We start from the raw sequence: 20,970 nt of genomic DNA on the forward strand, positions 1-20,970 counted from the left end.
AGCCGGTCGCCCCGCCCCTTCCCCCTCCTTTGCAGGCGCGGTCACGTGCCGGGGGAGCCACGCCCCGCCGCTGATTCGCCGCTGTCGGGCGAGGTTTCGCGCCCGGCGGGGGGGGGGCGCACGGGACGCGAGAAGGGTCAAACTTCGCGCTGAGCGGCGGCACGCGCCGGGGCGGCTCGCGGCTCGCGGCTCTCCGGCGGCACGTGCCCCGCCGGCGCCGCCCTCCGCGCGCAGCCGCTCCGGTGCCGCCGCAGGGCCGGCTGCCCGCCGCGCCTCCCGCAACGCCCCGCGGGGCACGGAGCCCCGGTGCGGGGCCCTTCCGGGGGCGAGGCCCGCGCTCCGCCCCGCCCCGCGTGTCGCCATGGAGGCCGAGGCCGAGGTGCGGCTCCTCTTGCAGGAGGCTCGGGAGAGCATCGAGGCGGCGCGGAGCTACCGGCGGGAGCTGGAGCAGCGGTTGCGGGGGCTGCAGCAGGCGCGAAAGCAGGTGGGGAAGTAGGGCGGGATGGGAGGTGCCTGCCCCATCGCTGCCGCCTCCCGGGGCTCCGCGGTTTGCCCGCACCGCCCGTGCCGCGGGGTCTCGGTGCGGACACCCGCTGAGCCGGGCCCCCCTCGCCAGCGGCGCGGGGCGGCGGGTCGGCCCGGCTCCGGGAGCGGGGCGGCAGTCACCCGTGATCCTCCTCCGGGGCAGCGGCAGCCCTCGGCCCTGTGCCCCTCACCCGGAGCCGGTGCTCCAGCTCCCTGTCCGCAGGGTGCGCGGGGAGCCCGTTAGAGCTCGGATGGGGACGCGGAGGGAAAGGGGAGGGTGGAGGGAACCCCGCAGGGCCTGGGGTGGGCGAGGGCTGCGGTGATTCTGTGCGCGCTGCAGGGAGACCTGCGTGTTGCCTCTGTAGGTGCCGGAGATGGAGGGCTTGGGAGGGGATGGATGTAAAAGTGTCAGGAAGGAAGGGGTGTGAGTCGAAGAAGTCTGTTACTGAACCGAGCCTGACTCTGGGATGATAAGGAGGTTTCCTAGGCAAGAATAAAGATATCTGAAGGAACTACGTGTTCTAAAGTAGCTGGGATGCTAAGTCTTATTTTATAGGGGTGTCATGCCTGTCTTTTCCCCCTCACATCCGAAAGATACCTGCCAAGATGACTTATGCTCTAGTTTGGATGCTCTCCTGAACTGTGCTGTCCCCATGCACCAAACTCCATGGGTCACGTACTCTGTGGGTCACGCATCCAGGTTAGCTGGTTTTTCTGACGCTGTGCGCTGGAGCCAGAAGAGAGTTTTCATTTGGACTAGTAACCCACTCACTCTGTGCTAAAGATGCGTGATAAGATATGCAAATGTGGGTGGGGAGATTATGGAGAGCCAGTGAAGGACTGGCTTCTCTGCTAAGACATCCTCTAAGCATTTTGGTTTTTGCAGACTAGAACCAATGCCTTGCTATCTTTGATTCAACTTTGAAAGGAGGAAATAACTAAACCAAACTCAGAAAATGTGCCTATGGTGACCTGGTGATGTTTCTGAAGGAGGCTCCATTAGCATGGAAACTGCTATAGATCTGCTAGGTTAGTGTCCTGCTACTGAGCGAATGTGGGCAATTGCTGTACATTAAAGTAGTCATCTTGAAAACCACAAGGTGCTTAAGAAAATGAATTGTTCATGACTGTCTTTAAACCTTGTTATCTCAGAGAGTTGCCTGATAACTTAAAATGCATTGAGAGGGAGCCAGTCTGCCTTTCTGCGGTGGCTGTGAGCGCTTAGTTCACCTTTCTTTCCTTTTCCTCTTGGGGAATTTCTTTGCTTGTGTGCATGTTTCTGTTTTCTCTCTTTCCACCTTCAGGACACGAGCTATTTTGTCCACAAAGAATCAGCCGTGCAACACATGTCCAAGAATCCCCTGTGTCCAGAAGTGCTGAATGTTTTAGACTGGGGTTCACGTAGCAGAAGTGGTGTTATTTGGGGACTGGTGTGCTGATGTGATAGGAAAAGTGTTTTAGATCACTTAGGTTGCATCCTTTTCTTGTGGGCCAATGGCACACGATTCTCAACAAGCTTCATGCAGCTCTGTATGTTCAGGGACTTGCATTTCCTCTTCTGCATAGCTAGGCTCTGTAATTCTGAGGCTGACTCCTTGCATCGCTGTCTGCGTGTGATGGAGGTAAGGGGCTTAGAGAAGTGACTGTTCTGTCTCCCTCTGCCACACCCCCTCATGAAGCTAAATACTTCCTTTTTTTCTGAAGCATTGAAATAACAAGAGAGAAGGGAAACTGAGCTATGTGGCAGCTGCAGACGTTCATGAATATCACTTGAAGAGGAAATTTATTTTACCTAACCAGAGAACTTCCTGTGTTGGTTGTCTGTGCTTCTAAAGATCTAGAAATTACGTGTAAGGCAGGGTGCATGTTGCAGCATTTCCTTGTGTGTGTGACTTAGAAAAGTTGTTCGTAGGGAGACGTTTGCTTCTGACTTTTGCAGCTTTAGCTCGGGAGTGTTCAAATGTGTTTTCTTCCCTAAAAGTCAGATTCAGCAAGCTTGCTAACATTTTAATAAGCACTTGTAGAACCTTCTGTGGTCTAGTTCTTCCAGAATCAAAACAGTCTTGCTGTTCATCCTGCCCTGTAACCCTGGAGCACAGACAAATCAAAGGTGGCTATTTGAAAAAAAGGAAAAAAAATTGAAAAGAAAGCAGCTTTACAAGGATTTTAAAAAGCCAGGGAAGTGATAGGGCCTGGAAAAGTGCTCCTAGATAGTCTTCTAAAAGCCTGATATCTTTTTCTTTCTGATGAGGATTATGTGTGTGATGGCAAAGTGGTGGTTGTATAGGATTACAGCAGTTTTGAGGGGCAGCACGGAGAAGACCTACAGAGCATTTGGACTTTTCTGGCAAGCAAATTTCCTCGATTGAAGCACCTGTAACCCAGTTTGTATTTTGCTTAGTTAATATGCTCTTCCCATTGTTCGGGCTAGTTTCTTTGCCTCCTTTCCTGCTGTACATGGCCTAAAAATGACTGCACTAGTTTAGCTGCCAGTGGTCCTTTTTTTTAAAGCTGACTTCACATGCAGCGTTTCTCCAACAGATGCAGATGAGGTGGTTCAGAAAAATAAGATGTGTGTGGCTTTTGCCTTTATCCCGAATCCTTCTTTCCTGTTACCTGAATTTAGATCAGAGAAAGTGCAACGTTGACCAGAGATGTACTTGAGCAACACTTTAATGATTTGAAAGGGACCCTAAAGAAGCTGTTGGATGAACGACTAACGTCACTACTGCAGGAAGTGGATGCTATAGAACAAGAGAGCATCAAACCCTTGGACGAATGCCAGAAGCTAATAGAACACGGAGTCAGTACGGCCAATGATCTGCTCCGGGAAGGTAAGGCAGGACCTGATACTAAGGCTTAGTTCTACCTTCTGCTACGGGTGTCTCAGTGTGGAATGTTCCTGTTACAATCAGCATATTTGGCTCATTTTGGACTTCTCTCAAACCAAATGTTAAGAAAAGGTTAAAGTTGGGAGATGTAGTGAAGAGCTGATCAATACTATCTCTTACAAATCCATATTTTAGTATTTCCCTCCAATCCTAGGGTGTAGCCTTTCCTTAAGGGCAGGAAGTACTTTGGAAATGTCTCACTGCAGAGGTGTCCTGCACCCCTCCACACTAGAAAGAGAATTATGTCAGTCTTCTTTGAAATAAGATACGTCTTGGGTACAGTAATGACAAAATGTCTCTGTTGGTTGGAGGAAGTTGTTTGTGGCTTAATGGAATAGCAGCTGAAGTAAACAGGTTATCTTTCCTGTTAAGTGCAATTATGTTCACTGTCAGTGGAGAACATGAGGAATGGAATGGCCACTGTGTGGGAAAAATTTCTCCAAAAAGTCTGAAGATGAGGCAGACAAAAATAGACATGTGTAATGTTACTGTAAGGGCCAGTTTGTACCCTACTGATGCTAAATACCTAGCCAGAAAGGAATGTCACTCTTGACTGTTTTCCCCACACTGGAGAACCTACTGGGAGCCTGTCTGAGCCATGAGCATGTTGGCAGTTTCCTTGCATTGTTCTCGTGTCTCAACTTTAACTTTCTTTCAACATGATCTCGGTTTTGTGAACTAAAGTGCATTGAGCAACCTCCCACGGGTAGGAAGTCTACCAGCTTCCACTCAGACGTGAACTTTGCGCTTAAAGAACACGCTGGCTTGGTAGCTCTGTGCCTCCTGCTCACAGGAGTAGTGACAATATTTAAGAATAAATTTGTTGGACTTGCTTTCCAGCACCACAACCTCTCGGACAGCCGGGAATCACCTTGGTTTTATTTTAAGTCTCAAGTTACTCAGTCACAGGGTGGTGGAAAAGGTTGCCTGGTTTTTGTATGAGTTTCTATCAGATCTCCTGAGAACCTGACCAGCTGTGTGCATCCTATCCCATGGGTCACTATTCCCTGCAGGAGCATTGCTACGTTATGTCGTCAGAATGAGCAGGCGTCGCGGCTGAGTCAGAAAGGAGTTAAGCCTCCGTGGTTATTAAATCTCCTGCTGCCAATTATGACGTATGCTTTTCTTCAGGGATTTGTAACATTTGTAATCCCCCGTTTGGAAAAGGACTGAGCTTGCTTATGTTGAAAATTACCATAAAGTCATCAGATAGGAGAATGGAGCGTATGTCTCTGTAAGCTGAAGTGTGGGAAGCTACTTTATATGGAAAGCTTATGAAAAGATTTCTGTTTATCTCCACACTTTAATGCATGGATTATCTCCTTCGTTATGACAGTAGTTATCATTTAGGTTGTGGTAAACAGAACAATGGTTGAAATTTATTTTTTGCTTTTAAGCTGCCGCATTTTCGTTTTCTGCTCAGTGAAGGTGCTTTGCTTTTTTTATTCCTTTAAAGCAGGTAGAGGAAGGGATTAATAATCCTGACTTCTGGCATCCAACCCCAGTTCTGCTCCTGTCTGAGACCTGAGGCAAATTATTACATCTGTTAGGGGTGTGTCTACAGGAAGCTTTGAGAGCTTCAGAAGTTGCTAGATAGGCTTTATATTGTTAACTATAATTGTATTTTTTAGCTAAGAGTCGAGCAAAAATGCTGAGAATGCTTCATGTTTAATTAGTTGTTCGTGTCAGAACTGGTTCTTCTTTGAAGCGAAGAATGCCTTTCTTGGACATTTTCTCATCAGGAATATTTTTACCATTTGATTCCAGGAGAGAGTGCAGTCGATGGAGATGTGGGACAACAGAATGAGAAACTTTGCAGCTTTACAAAAAAAGCTTTACATATTCAGCTAGATAGGTAAGATACTGACACACCGAGGTGATCCGAGGCAGCGGCATATGTGCTCTTCCCGTACAGGGGAATCTTTTCTCCTTTGAAACAAAAGCCTTCCGCTCCATTGCCTTGAGAGATTCATTTGAGGCGTTACTGTCCTGTTTGTTTCACAGACTTTCATTGGGACTGGCAGTCACAGAACGGAGTAGTTTTCAACCTCCATATGTTCTGTAGAAACATAGGCTGTTTATTTAGGAATGACGAAACCACTCCTTGTGGAACAGCCTGTATTTCAGAGTATTTACTGAGAAACAGACAGTCTGGTTAGGGCTGAAACACAATGTTTTCTAAGTCTTTTAAGTTTGAAATGCACGTGCCAATTTCTGCAGCTGTTCCCTTTTTGCAAATCTGCACAGATTCCAGCGTATGGACAAAATATGAATTTGTAGAGGTTGGCCCCTTTCATTACGTGAAACTTTCCTTTCTCAGCTTACCAGAAGTGCCCTCCTTGGTTGACGTGCCTTGTTTATCTGCCCAGTTGGATGACTGCCTTCTTACTATATTGAAAAATCAGATATTCAGACATGGAACTGTGGCATCTCGCCCACCTGTGCAGCTAGAGGAATTCGTTGAGAAGCCTGGAGGTATTTTAGTCCGGTGGTGTAAGGTAGGTAAAATATCCTGGGTGAAAATAATGCGGACTTTCGTTTTCTTGAAAGAAACTGAAAAAGCCACTTTCGTTCTAGATTCTTAACAGCCTTCAAATGAATAGTCCTCTCCAGTGTGTAATTAGAAACTTTAGAAGATATTTTTTTTATGATAATGGCCTCATTTAAAGGCAAGGTGATCTAGTGATGTTGTGGTTGGTGCTGGGGTTTGTGTTTGCCACTTGTGTGTTTGACTCTTGCTGTTGGCCTCTGCCTGCTCCCATCTGAAAGGGCTGACACGCTGATACACCCTTACCTCACAGTCTCCTTCCTTGTGTGTGGAAAAGTCAGGAGGGGCAGCTGGAAATACCGCTACCCCTGCTTCCCACGCTTAAGCAAGTGCCAGGTTCTGGACAAGCAGGAAACACCTCCTTTATGTACTCTTCCCACGAAACAAATAAATAGTGGAGCATAAGGTATCTGTGATGGTGTTGTACAAACATGACCAAGAAATCCTGATGTATGTGTTTCAGACAGAAGTGGTTCGCACATAGCTGGGGATTCTGTGCTGGGGAGCCGAGTGCTTCGTTTGTATGGCAACAACAGCTCAACACTCTCAGCGAGACTGAGCTTCATACTGGGGTGGTGCTTTTGTTCCCTTTGAAGATGCTTAAACAGACCCAGGATAAGGCTGAACCGGTTCTGTTCCACTTTTACACTGAATATGTTTGTGTTCTTAGGGAGATGCAGTGGATAGAAAGAGAAAATATTTTAATATTGGCATTAGCTAGTCAAGGAGCCTTTCTCTTCCATACACAAAACCTATTTTTGAGTAAATCACCGCTGTGCTCTGATGTGGTTTTGTTGTTGTTGGACAGCTCTGCGCTCCTTGGCAGCGTTAAACAAACTTGTATTGTTCTAGCAGCAGCCAGCCATTGATCAGCCATCCTTACCTTGTAAAGGGTGTGGATCCAGATTATAAAACCGTAGGCGCCATTGTCACGTGTGGTCTGATTTTCTGTGCTATAGAGGAGTTCCCTGAATTTGGTCATGCTTGAGGGATAGTGGAGCTTTTGTGGGGGAAAAAAATCTTAAAAATCTCTTTTGACCTAGACATATGAAAGAATTGGAAATCATTCCCTGGAACAGTTTGTGAAGGATAACAGTGAATTTCCCTTGGTGTTAAAAATCAGCACAGAGTTTCTTCTGCAAATTTGTCTTCAGGTTTTGGCTAAAGGATCTTGTTTTGCCTCTGCTGGATTGAAAAGCCTTCTGTCAAATGTTTTTTCCTCTATAGATACTTTTAAACAGTGATCAAATCATTCTTATACTACTTTTTGTATAAGCTGGTTCAGAGACTGATACTATTTTCTATAAGGCATGCTTTCTGCTCTGTAATACTCTGTGACTCTGAATGGCCTTTGACAACAGCCTGCAGTACTACCCTAGTATGTGCCGCTTCAGAGGCGAAAGGACAAAAAGAGGGGTCCTTTATTAATGTAATAAATGTTTCTCTAGGTGGATGATGACTTCATACCACAAGATTACAGACTGCAATATCGTAAGAGCACTGCCAGTCACTTTGAAGATGTATATGTCGGCTCGGAGACAGAGTTCATCGTGCTGCATATCGATCCTAACGTTGATTACCAGTTCAGAGTCTGTGCCCGAGGAGATGGACGACAAGAATGGAGTCCATGGAGCATTCCTCAGATCGGCCATACCACGCTGGTTCCCCATGGTACCGTTTCCTTGCTGTTCGTCTTAAGGCTGTGTCATCAGTGCAGCGCTGCTGAAGGTCTATAGCTGAATGACTTAACGGAGCTGCTTTTGTATGATGATGGGGTGTCCTTAGCTGTGACTACGTGTGTAATGTGTGATGAACTATCCTTTCATCCTACTGTTTATTCTTTGCTTTGTAGTGAGTGATAGTTAATGAGCCTTTCCAGCAGGCAGCTCACTGCGTAGCCTTGGGAAGCAGCGATGAGCCAGAAGTGAGGCAGTTTTTTTCCTGTCCCTCACCCCTACCTAAGCATTGTTTGATCACCTACAGGCACATAACGAGCTCTTATCTTGGAGAGAGGAAAAAAATAAATTTTCTCTTCACTTGCAAATTTTTAAGGGCAGTGGGTCATGAAGGTTTTCCTTTGCCTACAGTATGGCTTCACAGGGATCGCAGCAAAGAGTGAAATTCTGGTGAACCCTGTGAGCTGAGAAATGTTTTTTAACTGCAAATGGTTTGAAAAAGAAATCTCTCCATCAGAAGAAGGCAAAACCAGCCCCTGTTCTTAACATAGCTTAAGCTTCTTATGAGGTAAACTGAGTGGTCATCGCAACATTGCAACTGACTTTATTTTGCACAGACAGTAGCTGGTCTAGTTGAGGTTCATGCTGCTTTTTTTTTTTTTTTTTTCTTTGAAGAATGGACAGCTGGTTTGGAGGGTTACAGCTTGAGCAGTCGAAGAAACATAGCACTTCGAAACGATTCTCAGTCATGTGGTGTGCTCTACTCCAAAGCTCCTACTTATTTCTGTGGGCAAACATTAACTTTCAGGCAAGTACATTCTGGGTAGCTGTTGTCTGGTGCATCTCGTGTGAACCAAGCTTCCTTCTCTGATCCATTACATCTGAACTGTGTGTAAACCTGAGTCATGAAGCATGTTTGAGTTTTACATCAGCTGAGCCCCAGTCAAGGGCGTGTGTCTGTGTCAAGTCTGAACTTCCTTCTCTCTACTTCTACTTCCTGGCTCTTTAGGAAAACACCTGATGTTTTTGTAGGATCTGCACCTGTCTAAAATAGACAAGAACAAGTTTCTGAGGTGGTATAAAATGTAGCCTATGCTTAGCGAATCTGTGGAATGTTGAACTTCCTCGAGTTTTGTAGCAGCTGTTACCGGCTGGTCAGAAGTCATTGGAGGCTCACCATTGATTCTTTTTAACCGTGGGTCAGTGGGTTTTTTCCTTCCCAGACTATCCATGTGCTTTGATAACTTTGGGTGTGAAAACATTATATGTGCTGCTGGGACAGGTAAGGATGACAGTCTGGCACTGATGTCTTTAACATCTGAGATAATTAGTGGTGATCAGACTACTGCTTGAAACTGGCATTAGAAATTCTTGAGTTGAAGGGATGTTGTGAAATGTAAGCGTTTCATTTGACACAGAACACAATTAAAAGCCTGGCAGCTTTGCTGCCTGTAGTCCTGTCCCTGAGATGATGCTGTTTAACAGGGTATGAGGAACTTCTTCTGGATATGTCAGTTGTAATTACAGACCACAGAGACTGAAGCTTTATTCCATCTTTCCCTGGTTAGATAAAACTACTTGCTGTACAGTCAGCAACCCCCAAAGGCAATTTAAGGGGTTTGTTTGTGATGTTCTTGTAACTCACTCCATGGTGTTTCATTTCTCCCTTCCTGATAATGAATTATCATAACTTTAGATAGTTGTATTATGAGGATGTATTCAGTTGCCCTGTCTGAGATGATATAAAAAGATCCAAAGCTTTCTTTTGAAATCTGTTGCTAGATTTAACATATCTTGGCACAGAAATGCCTGTGAAATTAAAGGCAGAACTTTGAGGTTTCCCTTGGTTCTCTTTCAGACCAGTGCCTTTTATCTTTTTTTATTGGTAACACATGAAAATCTTTTGCTTTACATTTTGGTAATGTGGACTCTTCTCTGAGAGGAGATTGTTTCAGGATGGCAGAGCACTAACAAGCACATGTCCACAAGAACTGCAATGAGACGAATCTTAAGATTGAAGAAATAGGTTGTGTTCCTCTTCCAAGGTCCAAGAGTAGCTTCTTGTTGGAAAGTGTGTGAGATTTTTCCTGAGCAGGGAAATATAGTACTTGGCACTTGGCTTTCTCCATCTGTTGAAATGTGAAAAGTGTATTCACAAGGGGATAAGGGGCTTGCTGAGCAAAACAAATAAGCAAGGTTCACGTTACAGATGTTTGTGAAGCAGCTTTGTGTTCTCGTGCATTCAGAACACAGGCATACCTCATCAGTGAAAAGTGAAGCTGTGATAAACACAGTGCTTTCTATCTGCTTGTTGAAGATAAACTGCTGTAGTTACGTCTGAGGTGAGGCATGTGGACAAGCTGTAGGAAGCATCGTTGCTTTAAGTCAAGACTCATCCTGTTTCTTTGCAGTCTCCAGGGAGCTGCCCTTAGGAAAGGGAACGTTTCTGCGCAGTGACCTGCTCTGCAGCTGTCGCTGAAGCTTTTGCTTGCAGTGGGGAGTCCCAGTCTGGCCAGGCTGCTGATTTGGGATCATCCAGCAGACACCATGTGAAGATCAAGCTGACTTTGTGAGGAACCCACCACACCTCCACTGGCAGCTATTGCAAAGGAAGTGTGTGTGATCGCCCCCAGATTTACTTCTCTGTGCTCAGAGACAAATGGAAACTGGTGGTGGTTGAACAGGTTCAGTGTCCATATGCTGCAGTGACAGAGGCAAGGTTTTGCTCTGCAGCGTTGGAAGCGGTGAGGAGGGATTCGAACAGTGCCCCACTGAGTGTTGTTCCTACCACGCGTTCTGTGGGTTTTTAAAAATTTTAAGTCTCAAGGATCATAGAGGCTGGTGAATAATTTTGTTAATGTGATAGGAAAAATCAGCTTAGTAAAGTGAAGATAATCTCCACAATTAGGAGATTGTGTAGTGATGCTCTGTGCGGTACTTGGGCTCTTTGTCTTGGGCTGGCTAGTAATTGCTGAAAAACCAAAACCTAGTAAGGAAAGGAATGGTGATCTGCACCAGATCCTGGTCCTCTTCATGCGAGAGGAGGAAAGCTGTTGCAGAATTATAGGTTGGCCGTTGTCTTGGGTGCTCAGGTTGTGCTGCTTCCTTACGGTGTAGGGAAGGTTTGGCTCTTCGCTGCTTCGCGTGGGCGTGCGGCCCAGCCTGCTCTCTTGGAGCCGTGCAGAGGGGGAAGCCCTAATGCTGGGCAGCCTGGGTGCGAGCAATACAGAAGCGCACGATGAAAAATGTGGCCCCAGCCTGGAGCTGGTGAAAGAGCTGAACTTGCAATTTCAGCTGGTCCTAGACTGACTCCCATGTAAACGCTCCCGCACTGAGTGTGCCATTGCTCTTCCCGTCAAGAATTCGCTGTCCTGTTACTTGTTTGATGTGTTTTCCTTCCTGCTGCTGCTGGAGTGCTCTGCAAAAGGGGTCTGTATAAATGAGCAAGTGTGCATACAGATTGACATGGTAAAATTCCTTTTAATGAGTTTATAATTCTGCATTACGGTACAGACATGTATTTCCAATGCAAAACTCCAGAAAGGCTCCCTTAACTAGCTATGGAATGAATTAATGTTACCTGATGCACAAAGTTTACGGATAAATAGCTGTTTATAAAGCTTCACCAATAACTCAGGCAGAATTTAAAATCTAATGTAGAGTACCAAGATGAATCTGAAATCTCACTTAAAGTTGTTTTGGGAAAACATTGTGGATCACTTCCAAATTAAAAGCTTTTTGGACATTTAAATTTTTTTAATCTTTTTTTTTTTTCTGTGCTTTACAGTACAAGGCTTTTGCTATCTTCGTGACATTCCCAGGGGACTGAAAACCTAATGGAGTGCAAAAGTAAAACATGGTCCAATTTTATCTTCCCTGTTTGTCTTGAAAGAGTTAACCCATTGTATGCCAATCAACTGCCCAGTTTAATTTCCAGTTCTTAAAAGCTTCTGCTGAAGTTTTTCTGTTGGTGGCAATCACCACGAGTCAGTGCTGTTCTTTCTCTCAAGCTGTAGTGAGAATAACCACTGGTTTACTTTCCAGAAAAGATCATCTGAGTTTCCTGAGTCACTCAGGCTCTCCCTGAAGTATGTTTTAGCACCTTTAAGAGATGGCAGTACAAGAGGAAGGACTCAAATACAGAAGAGCCCTTCAGTGTAGAAGCCACGCAGCCTCGCTCAGCTGCTAGGGCCCAAGGGAACTACGTCCCGGGTCGTCTGTACAACTTGTTTGCTTTTTCTTTGGATATTCTTTCCCAAGACCAAAATCCTAAATGCAGCTGAGCAGAAGCCAGACTTGTAAATGCCCTTTCAGGCATTGTTTTTAGTACCCATTTGTACTAAGCTGATTTATTAAAAAAACCCAAAACAAACAGAAACCCTGCATGCTCCCTCAAACCCATCAACCCACCACCACCAAAACACATCAACATTCTGCCCCTGCCCCTTTACAGCAGAACATAGCAGGGCTCAATAAACCTCTTTTAGTCATGATAATTAAATACTTGCTGAAACTACAGCTGTGTTGCCATAATACATGAGGTTGACGAGTAACTGGTATAGATAATTGTAGATTTACACACGTTGGTTGTTTCAGACAACTGGAAATCATTTCAGAAGACTCTTAAGTTGTGACAGTGGAGAATTTTACTAAATAGTGATGAAAGTTTGCAGAAGGCAGATTCATGTTTTGTGTAGATTAATACACATTGCTCAGTGGAGCTGTTGGGAAAGCTTCTGGGATTTCTGGTCATTCAACAAGGATTTCCCCAAAAGGTTGGATGAACTTGTTGAAAACCCTGGAGCACAGTACCAAAGTCTGATATGACAGGGCATTACTGTCTGGATTTCACTGTATGTTTTGATGTAAAGCTTCAGGGTTTGAATTAACTTTTTGCTTGCTAGAATTGAAACCGTGGGACAGCCAGACAGACGAGACAGCCTCGGAGTGTGTGTGGAGCAGCAGAACGGTTATGATTCTTTGCAGCGGGACAAAGCTGTGTGCATTAGCACAAACGGTGAGTCTGATTCACAGAATTGAAGAATGTGATCCCTTTTTTCTTTCCCAAAACCCATAGCCCCTGGTTCTTTGTATCCCTGGATTGCATATGAGCAACTTCATCCACCTTTTATGTACGCTTTTTGTATGGTTAAAATCTTTGGTGAGATCACAGGTCTCCTTTTTCTGCTAGCAGTTATTTCAACCTGTTTGATGTGACAAAAAGGAACGTGGCAGGGTTGCTTTCCATTTCTATTTGCCTGCAAAAAAATAGGAAGAAATAGTGTTGCATGTTAGTAGGTTCAGAAAGTGAGAAATAACATTTGATATCTTGACTGTTTCAGGGGCAGTATTTGTAAATGGAAAAGAGATGACAAACCAACTGCCTGCTGTTACTTCTGGATCAACTGTGACATTTGACATGGAAGTTGTGCAGTTAGGGCCTTCCAGCAACGAGGGAGGAAACTTCAAGCTTAGAGTAACCATTAGCTCAAACAACAGAGAAGTGGTCTTTGACTGGGTACTTGATCAATGCTGTGTCTCTTTGTATTTTGGATGTTCGTTTTCATACCCAGGCTGGAAAGTTTTGGTGTTTTAGCAGTGAGTGAAGGGATTTTTTTGTTCTTGCTATAAAGTGTAATGTTAAAACCTGGGTTTCCGGCTGTTTTGACATCAACAATCTGTTAACAAAAACTTGTCTTTATACTACTTGAACTCCACTATATCGTACTTCCTACTGGATTCATTTCAAAAAGTAATTGTGAAACATTGAATTTGTTACTCTGGAAAAAGCTAGAAACAGGCATTTGCATAGACAAATTAATTTAAGCAGTCCATAGGACCTTTCCCTTTTTTCCTCCAGACTTGATTTTTGTCAGTATTTCATTGTACTCGTCTCAGGGTACGTGTATTGTGTGGGATTAACTTTGCTTAATGCTGCTGTTCTGTGAAATAAGCCTGTAAACGCTTACGGGGCTGGAGGAGTGGTAATGGACCAAAGTTTTATTTATACCACTCATAAAAGAGCAAAAGTATTTAGAGCAGTGATGTCCTGCTGTGCTTCCTTGTACACCATGCTGCCTTAAGAGTATGAATGGAGAGCAGGTTCTGCATGCAACAGCCCTTTCTTCCATGCACGGTACTGTTCATTCCTCCAGAGCAAGGATGTCTGAGCCATAATGTCTGTTCAAACATGTAGCCAGCTTGTTAATGTCTCACTTCTGTAAGTGCCTTATTTCCAGATATTTCTTGAACTGTTTTCCATGTTGTCACTTGGAATATATTTTCTAGAGTAGCTGCATGGTGATGCTTACACCAGCTTGATGCAGATGCTTGCCTCAAACTAGACCAATACCTACAGTAGGATGGTTCTTTACCTGCTCTGAACGTCCTCCCTAGTTACAATTTACCAGCTAGCCTCTGCCAGAGCAATCCTTAGCAATTTAGTACTTAGGCATGGCATGCAGATGGCAGCCATGATTCCTCAGAGCCTTTCTAAGACAGACAGCCTTCTTCCTGGTGTCCGACAGAGGCAAGGGGAGTGCTGTCCTGATGTGCAGGATTCCTGGAAATCCCAGGTAGCTACCTGTGAACACCTGGCATTCACGTGCAATAGTGCAGGATTATGGTCCAAGCACTGGGGCTGGACCAGGCTGCCCCAGCAAGCTGGGCCTGTCGCTGGAGATCCACCTTGGGAGATAGTGGAGACGAGCTTTGGCTATGGGCTTAAGGCAGACCCCACTGGCACAGATTTACCCTGTGGCAGTCAAAATGGAGCAGATGGTGGTAATTTAGCTCTCTCCTCTATGCAGTAGGATGATAGAAGAAATTATTACAAATTAATTGACTTAGAATTCAGAAGTTACATAAAGCTACCACTATTCCCCTTAAGAAACAACTAAGATTTATAATGAGCTTATCAAAGAGAGCCTGTTCCGAATCAAAAGACTGCAATACCACGGGACTTAAAGAATATTTTAAAGTAATGCTCATTGAGGGCCTTAAAAGGGACCTTCTTACCTCAAGTTAAATTAAAATTAAATATATTTTAACATGTTAGAATAGCAATATTTTTATAAAAACTTAGACAATCATTCTACCCTTTGTACTTCAGTGTCAACATACTACACTAGCCTTCTATGTCAGCATAAAAAGCTTAATTTACATTGGACTAATGTCCCCCATACTCACATTGTCAGCACAATCATCCTGCCTGCATTTTTCCCCTAAGGATCTGTAGTAGGGTTACATGAGGATGGCAGTTGTTATTTATACCATTTACAGGAGAAAAAAAAATTGTGAGTAGATTCAGATGGATGCAAAGAACTTGCACATGGAAGAGTTAAGTTAGAATTTTCTGTAAAACATGAAGTGAGGAAGACTGGACACCTGCAGGTAAGATAATCCAGTGTTAGCAACAAAAAGCCTCCAGGATTTTCAGTTTTTCAAGCTTAACTATTTTGCTGTTGGGGAGTCGGAGAATAGTAGCTTATCCTGTACTTTCAGTGTTCCTTTGAATTATCCTGTGGAGAGTATTTTCAGTACTTTTAAAATGTGGTTCTTTTCCTGTAGCCAGGAAGGTTCAGTAATCAAACATCAGCCCTGTTTGGAGAGGGCCAGGCTGGCACTCCAGCTTGCAGCCAACTTGAATCTTGCTCTACTTAGTAGTGCTGGTAATTTTATTTACAAGCTTCAGGTGTCAGGTACTAGTTGTATTTTAGTACTTTTATCATGTGGAAACTAGAATTGTGAATATCTACACTTCTGAGGTACCCACAGGTCAGGTCCCTTTTCTTTTGCTTTTGGAGGGGCGAGTCAGACCATGAATTCTGCAGGATGTTTACTTGCATATTAGAAAATAAAACATAAGCCTTGAAATCAGGTACTTCCAGAGATGATAATGCCATGTCAGTTTGTTCAGAACATACACACAAAGCAGCTGAAGATAACTGGGAAGGGCTGCAGAAGGCCCCTGCTGCTCCCCTTGGAAGCTGAGGATGGCAATAGAAAAATTTTTTTTCTGACTTCAGTCTTTAGCTGTATGTTGAACAAGGGCAGCTTGCCAATGTTGGGTTGTGTTTTCTGTTTTTTTTTTTGTTGTGGTTTTTTTTTTTTTATTTAGCACAAGCCTAGCTTTCCAAATTGCAAATTAGGTACTGTTCAGCCACCTCTTAGAGCTGCACCTTTTAAACCTGGGAGGGGTGGAGTCTCAGGGCAAGAGACCCAAGTAACAAAGTATGCAAATAATCAGAAGAGGCTTGAATGAAAAAGGTTGAAATTCTGTTCTTCCACAGCGGAGTTCTGCTGGATAGAAAACTTGACACTTCCTGTACAATTTTTCACCTCTAGTTATTGGAGCCTTGCAAGCAACAGAGTGTTAACTGCTTACGAAATCCAATCCTGAAAGTGTTTTCTTAAGCTAGTACATTCACTTACCTCAAGACTTATGTGTCAAGTGAAATTTGAATTTTTTTAAATAAAGTTTTATCCCTCAACTGTGCATGGTCTAGAAAATTATTTATTAAGGCATAAAGCTGAGCATCACTGCGTTCTTCTCACAAGAAATAAAAATGTATTTTGTAGCACTGCAGCCATTTTTAAGAGCAGCTTTGTTTTTTTTTTATAATTTTCATCTTCTGTCCCTCAGAAGTCCTAAACAATTTTGTTTTAGGTTTCTCATTCATGCATTTACTTTGGTTTCCAGCTGAAGTTCTGATCTTAACTGACATCTCTTGTAGAAATAATTTTCCTTTGTTTTTAAAACTTAGTTACAGCATCTGTAAACTGCTTTCCTCAATATTGCATCACAGCTGATTTGTCTCTATTTTGCTGTTCCCATCTCCTTACAGTTGCATTAAATGGTGCAACTCTTATACAATAGTAGTTTTTGGCCACTATTACTGAGCAAACAGCAGAGGTCATTAATCTCCTTCAGATAACGTCCTTGCTGGACTGACACACAGCTTTGCTTTATTCTTAGTTCTGCTTCACCCGCAGCCTGTTCCATTTCTTTGGTCACTTTTAAAGGAAAAATAACTTGTGAAACCAGTACATCATTTTGCTGACATGGCAGCTTTTTCTCCTAAATACACTTCATGTTAAGATGCTGAGCCCATCTCCTAAAGACTGCATCTTCAGTCTCAAGCAACACGAGAAGAGCAGGTACCAGCCATGGAAGGCACTTACCTGCTTCCTTCAAAGCTCTTGTTTTCTCAGTTGTGACAACACCCAGTATCAGGTTTATAACGAGGTCTGGTCCAACAGGAACACCTTCGTTCAAGCACTGGTTGTTGATGGCACCAAACTGTTCTGCAGATTAAGAAACGCTTAACTTTGAACAATATTGTCAAAATTGCCCTCACAGAATGGCTCCTGCATTCTCAAAATCAAACTGCAGGTTTAGGGTGGGTTGTATGATTTGGGGGTTTTGCATTGTTTTGGTGATTAGTGAAGTAATCAGAACAGTTCACATTATTTGCAACTGCTTTGTTCCAGGCAGTGGATCTTTACCCCACCCCTCAAAAATTCAAGGACTACATTTGAGACATACCCACAGCAACATACATTGAAGGTTAACAACTTAACTTCATCTAAAAATTTTGAATATAGTATTTAATGCACGGAATTAAATATTCCAGCCATATGTTAGATTCCAACTTGGAGTTCACAGACCTGTTAAGATGATCACTAAATACAAAACATCATACAAATCTGCCACGAACATCCTGAAGGCTAGATCAGAAGAACCTTGCCAATTTTAGAGACAGAAGCATACTGGACATCTGCAGTCTGAAGTCAAGTTTACAGAATCTAGCTGTCATATCTTATATTTCAGTATCTGAATTATTTTTAACACAGAAAAAGGTTTTCAGTGTCTGCTATTCAATAGTTACTCATCAGCCAAGCAGTGCAATTGCTTGGTTCTGTAGTACCTGGAGTATCCATCCTCTACAGTCCCAGTAGTTTAAACCAATACTGACTTAAACTAAGTATCTTGTAAAACCACTTTCACGTAAAAAACTCGCAACTCCTATCATTCTAACCGGTGCATCACGAGTGATAGATTTCATTTTCAGTTATATAAACTGCAGTTCTCAACAGTAATACAGAACTTACAGATGCATCTCAGGTATTCAGTTCTAACCTCAAGAAAGAAGAGTGAAAGTTTTTATAATCTGGCTAAAAACCTGGTAATTTATGGAGACACATTAAAAATAAAAAAAAAGACTGGACAGAAACTTAGCTACCTCTGTAACAATCTGGCAAAGGAAGAACACGTATCCAAATTTTAAAAGACATGCGGAAGAGAAAGTCGATACAAGGTGCTGCTCGTGGCCTTCCTGCATGCACACAAAATGACCGGACAACCATCATGGCAGATTTTATATTACTGAACTTTATGTACAAAAGCTGATTTCAAATAAACATTTAATGTAAAAACAACGGTTCATTTAAACAACTGAACTTGGTTGTTTGGGATTTTTTTGGAGTTTGGGGGTTTGTTTTGTTTTTACATCTACTGTACCATTCAAATTCTTTTTAACCAGCTTACATGAAATCTTCAAAATCTATCAAAGGTACATATAGAAAAGGCATCTTTATAAATAGAAAACAAAGGGATTTTTTCAGCTTTTATTATAAATTGACATGACATACAAAGTTTACTGGACAGAAGTAATTTCATTACTATTTTTGGGGGGATCACCAACTTTTTGTGCAAACAATGCTAGCCTTCTTTTAAGCATTAAGAGCATAACTGCTTAAGAAATGACATAAGCAATAATTCTAGAACTACATCTCCCCTAAAATAATCTATTTTTTTACATATGTGCACAGCTTTAGCAAATTAAAGCCAGAGAGAAATGCTTGATGTACTATCCAGAGGCATAATTAGAGTTTGCTAAAACTCAGAGAGCTGGCAAATTCAAGACGTTTGTAATGAAAGCTGCAGTTTCCCTCTTTCCTATTTTGTACACAAAATCAGTGACTAAGAACTTAATACTGGATGACAAATCACATCCACACCATTAGTTAAATAGTCTCACAGTTAAACACATCTTAAGGACCATCAAAATCAGTATTTACATTTTATAAATTTCTGAAGACACCATTAGAAAGCTTATATACCCCTTAAACAAATAGGGAACTGCATCTCATGGTGATGGAATGAAATAAAAAATTAAAAATACCTGTATTTACAGCAGCATTGTTCCTTTATAAATAAAGAATATGAAAAATGCAATATTTTAAGGATAATAAAAAATTGAGGTGATGTCACTCAACCACAGTGCTTGCTGGAATAAACCCTTCGGTGCTGATACTGTACCAGTAGTGAAACCACTTTCCATTGGAAAAAATCTGTAAACGTATGCATAAAATGTGTTAACAGCAGTGCAAAACTGCTCAAATATAGTTTAGTCAGCATCTTAGTATCTGTATTGAATACAATACATCACAGAATACTTGCATAAGAAGTGCAACACATTTTCTGGTCCAATTTTACAGTGCATTTTTCCCTCAAGAGTGGCATCTCGAAAGCCAAAGCTAAACCCACGGCCTGGACTTGCAGTCTGCACTCAGGCAAAACAGCAGGCATAAACTTCCCGGGAAGTTCATCGACGTAACGCCCACATCCTGACTATCGACTCTCGGCTTTAGCATGGCACACTATGATGTGGAACCCCAGGAAAAAGGGTTCACATCAAATCGTTTGTGTAGCTGTGTAAATGTGTAATAAAAATATAAAGGAGCTAATGTTCAAGTTTAAAATGGTACACTGGGTGATCAATACATCAGAATTATCCACGAAAACCAAACTGCTGGTAACCTCAAAAAGCCAAGGTGGTACTTCACTGTGTCTGTAACGTGAAAAGCCAAAATCTTTCCAAACAGGCACAAGACAAAGGAAGTGCTAAGTTCACCAACTTTGATAATTTTAGTGTAAAAAAAATAATTTGCAATTTATGGTCAATTGATAAATGATTTCAAATACAAGGATCAAGGTTAAACTTTAAATAGTGAGACGTTATTTTCACAAAAAGCTAACTGGAGAATTTCTAAATAAGAAAAGCAGAAACTGTATCCCAATCCCCTTTCCCCAATGTTTCACAACTTCATGGTAGGAAAGACAGCCAGATACAGATGCAAAAATCTTAATATAAAAACGGTTTTACATATACTTAAGTTATGTAAATTCCATAAAGTTCTTAAGACACTAATTACTAAAATTACAAAAAGATTTTCATATTGCTTTTCATGCTCAAACTCTTAGAATATTGTCATTACATCACCAAAACTGATATACATGTAGTACTTGCATAATTAACTGAATAGAAACCCTGTTAAAACAATATCCTTGTTGAAATCATTTATTTCCATCCAGCAGTGCCTGTTTGGAATCTCTGTATTTTTGTGTGTAATTCTTTATAGAGCTCATGCACCCTAGAATGTCACTTCAATGCTTGTCCGTTGAATGGCATTTGACTTTCGTCTTCAGAGCTTTTGTTTCTTGCTCTGTTTTGTGACACCTGAGATGCTATCCATTTCTGAAATTCTCTCTCTCGTATTATTTTCACTATATCCGTTTGTTGTCCCACTTTGTTCCTCAGAAGACTCCTCATCCGTTGGGGAGGCCGATTCTCCTTTCTCTAACTTCTGCTGCATCTCTCGGAGCCTGGCAACAGCTTTGTCTATTGACATGATGCTGATGAGGTTAAAGTCATGCATGCTGACCAGATGTAGCATAAAGTTTCGACATAAGTTCTTCTTAATTATTTTTTGTCCGTAATTTTCAACAAACAGCATACAGGCATGATTCATTTGATTGTCAGCAATAAACCTGTCAAATTAGAAACCCATCATTATGCAAGTAGAACATTTTCAAAAACAAAGAGATACCCTAACAACGTGGTTTATCAATATAAATGCACAGACCATCTATTGCATAGTCTCAACATCTGCAATACTTTTTCTGTTCAAAGCCGTAGGGCTACGAGGGACAAGAACATTAAAAAAAAAAACAAACAACAACCAAAACCCAGTCAAAAGCTTGTTACCAAATTATCCTTTAATGACTCTTTCCTGAACAACTGAGCTAACTGAATTTTAAGTGCTTAGGGAATTGCAATGCAAAATGCTCAACCAAACCTCTACCCTAATTTATTTGTATCAAAACTAAGTTTATAGTAACGTACCCGTGCTTCATAACATGAAGATTCCATAGTTTCATCACTTCCTTCTCTCCTTCGTTAACATCTGAAAATTCTTCAATTTGCTGGAGAGATAAAGCATTGCGGGAAAGGACAGGAGAAAAAAAAAAACAGACCACACATCA

At 42.5% G+C, this 20,970-nt stretch overlaps 2 protein-coding genes across 3 annotated transcripts in view; one reads left to right on the forward strand and one right to left on the reverse strand.

Annotated features, from left to right (window-relative positions):
- Window positions 1-355: 355 nt before the first annotated feature.
- CRLF3 (cytokine receptor like factor 3) lies at window positions 356-16,118 on the forward strand. 2 transcript variants are annotated; one of them, XM_086623994.1, is made up of 8 exons: window positions 356-484; window positions 3,152-3,359; window positions 5,184-5,271; window positions 5,737-5,914; window positions 7,413-7,635; window positions 8,316-8,448; window positions 12,545-12,657; window positions 12,983-16,118. In XM_086623994.1, the coding sequence occupies exons 1-8, from the start codon at window positions 362-364 to the stop codon at window positions 13,234-13,236; spliced, it is 1,320 nt and encodes a 439-aa protein (XP_086480120.1). In that variant the 5' UTR covers window positions 356-361; the 3' UTR covers window positions 13,237-16,118. The 2 variants fall into 2 exon arrangements, with proteins under 2 accessions (XP_086480120.1, XP_086480119.1); XM_086623993.1 differs by having other exon boundaries at window positions 362-484; window positions 7,413-7,692.
- Window positions 16,119-17,990: 1,872 nt separating this feature from the next.
- The window catches only part of SUZ12 (SUZ12 polycomb repressive complex 2 subunit), a 31,498-nt gene continuing 28,518 nt past the window's right edge, over window positions 17,991-20,970 (reverse strand). Inside the window, exons 15-16 of the mRNA XM_086623942.1 lie at window positions 20,831-20,910; window positions 17,991-20,475 (exon numbers count right to left, since the gene is read on the reverse strand). Of these exons, the coding sequence (XP_086480068.1) occupies window positions 20,130-20,475; window positions 20,831-20,910 (426 nt within the window). The 3' untranslated portion in view covers window positions 17,991-20,129. The remainder of the gene's footprint in view (window positions 20,476-20,830; window positions 20,911-20,970) is intronic.

This window comes from Tauraco erythrolophus, chromosome 20 (assembly GCF_009769465.1).
Source record: "Tauraco erythrolophus isolate bTauEry1 chromosome 20, bTauEry1.pri, whole genome shotgun sequence".
Lineage (NCBI taxonomy): Eukaryota > Metazoa > Chordata > Aves > Musophagiformes > Musophagidae > Tauraco > Tauraco erythrolophus.

Bases quoted from the DNA above. Each gene is read 5' to 3' on its own strand.
- CRLF3 (XM_086623993.1), top strand. From the start codon at position 362: ATGGAGGCCGAGGCCGAGGTGCGGCTCCTCTTGCAGGAGGCTCGGGAG. The intron at 485-3,151 runs GTGGGGAAGTAG...ACCTGAATTTAG, and splicing joins TGCAGCAGGCGCGAAAGCAG to ATCAGAGAAAGTGCAACGTT. The intron at 8,449-12,544 runs GCAAGTACATTC...TTTGCTTGCTAG, and splicing joins GGGCAAACATTAACTTTCAG to AATTGAAACCGTGGGACAGC.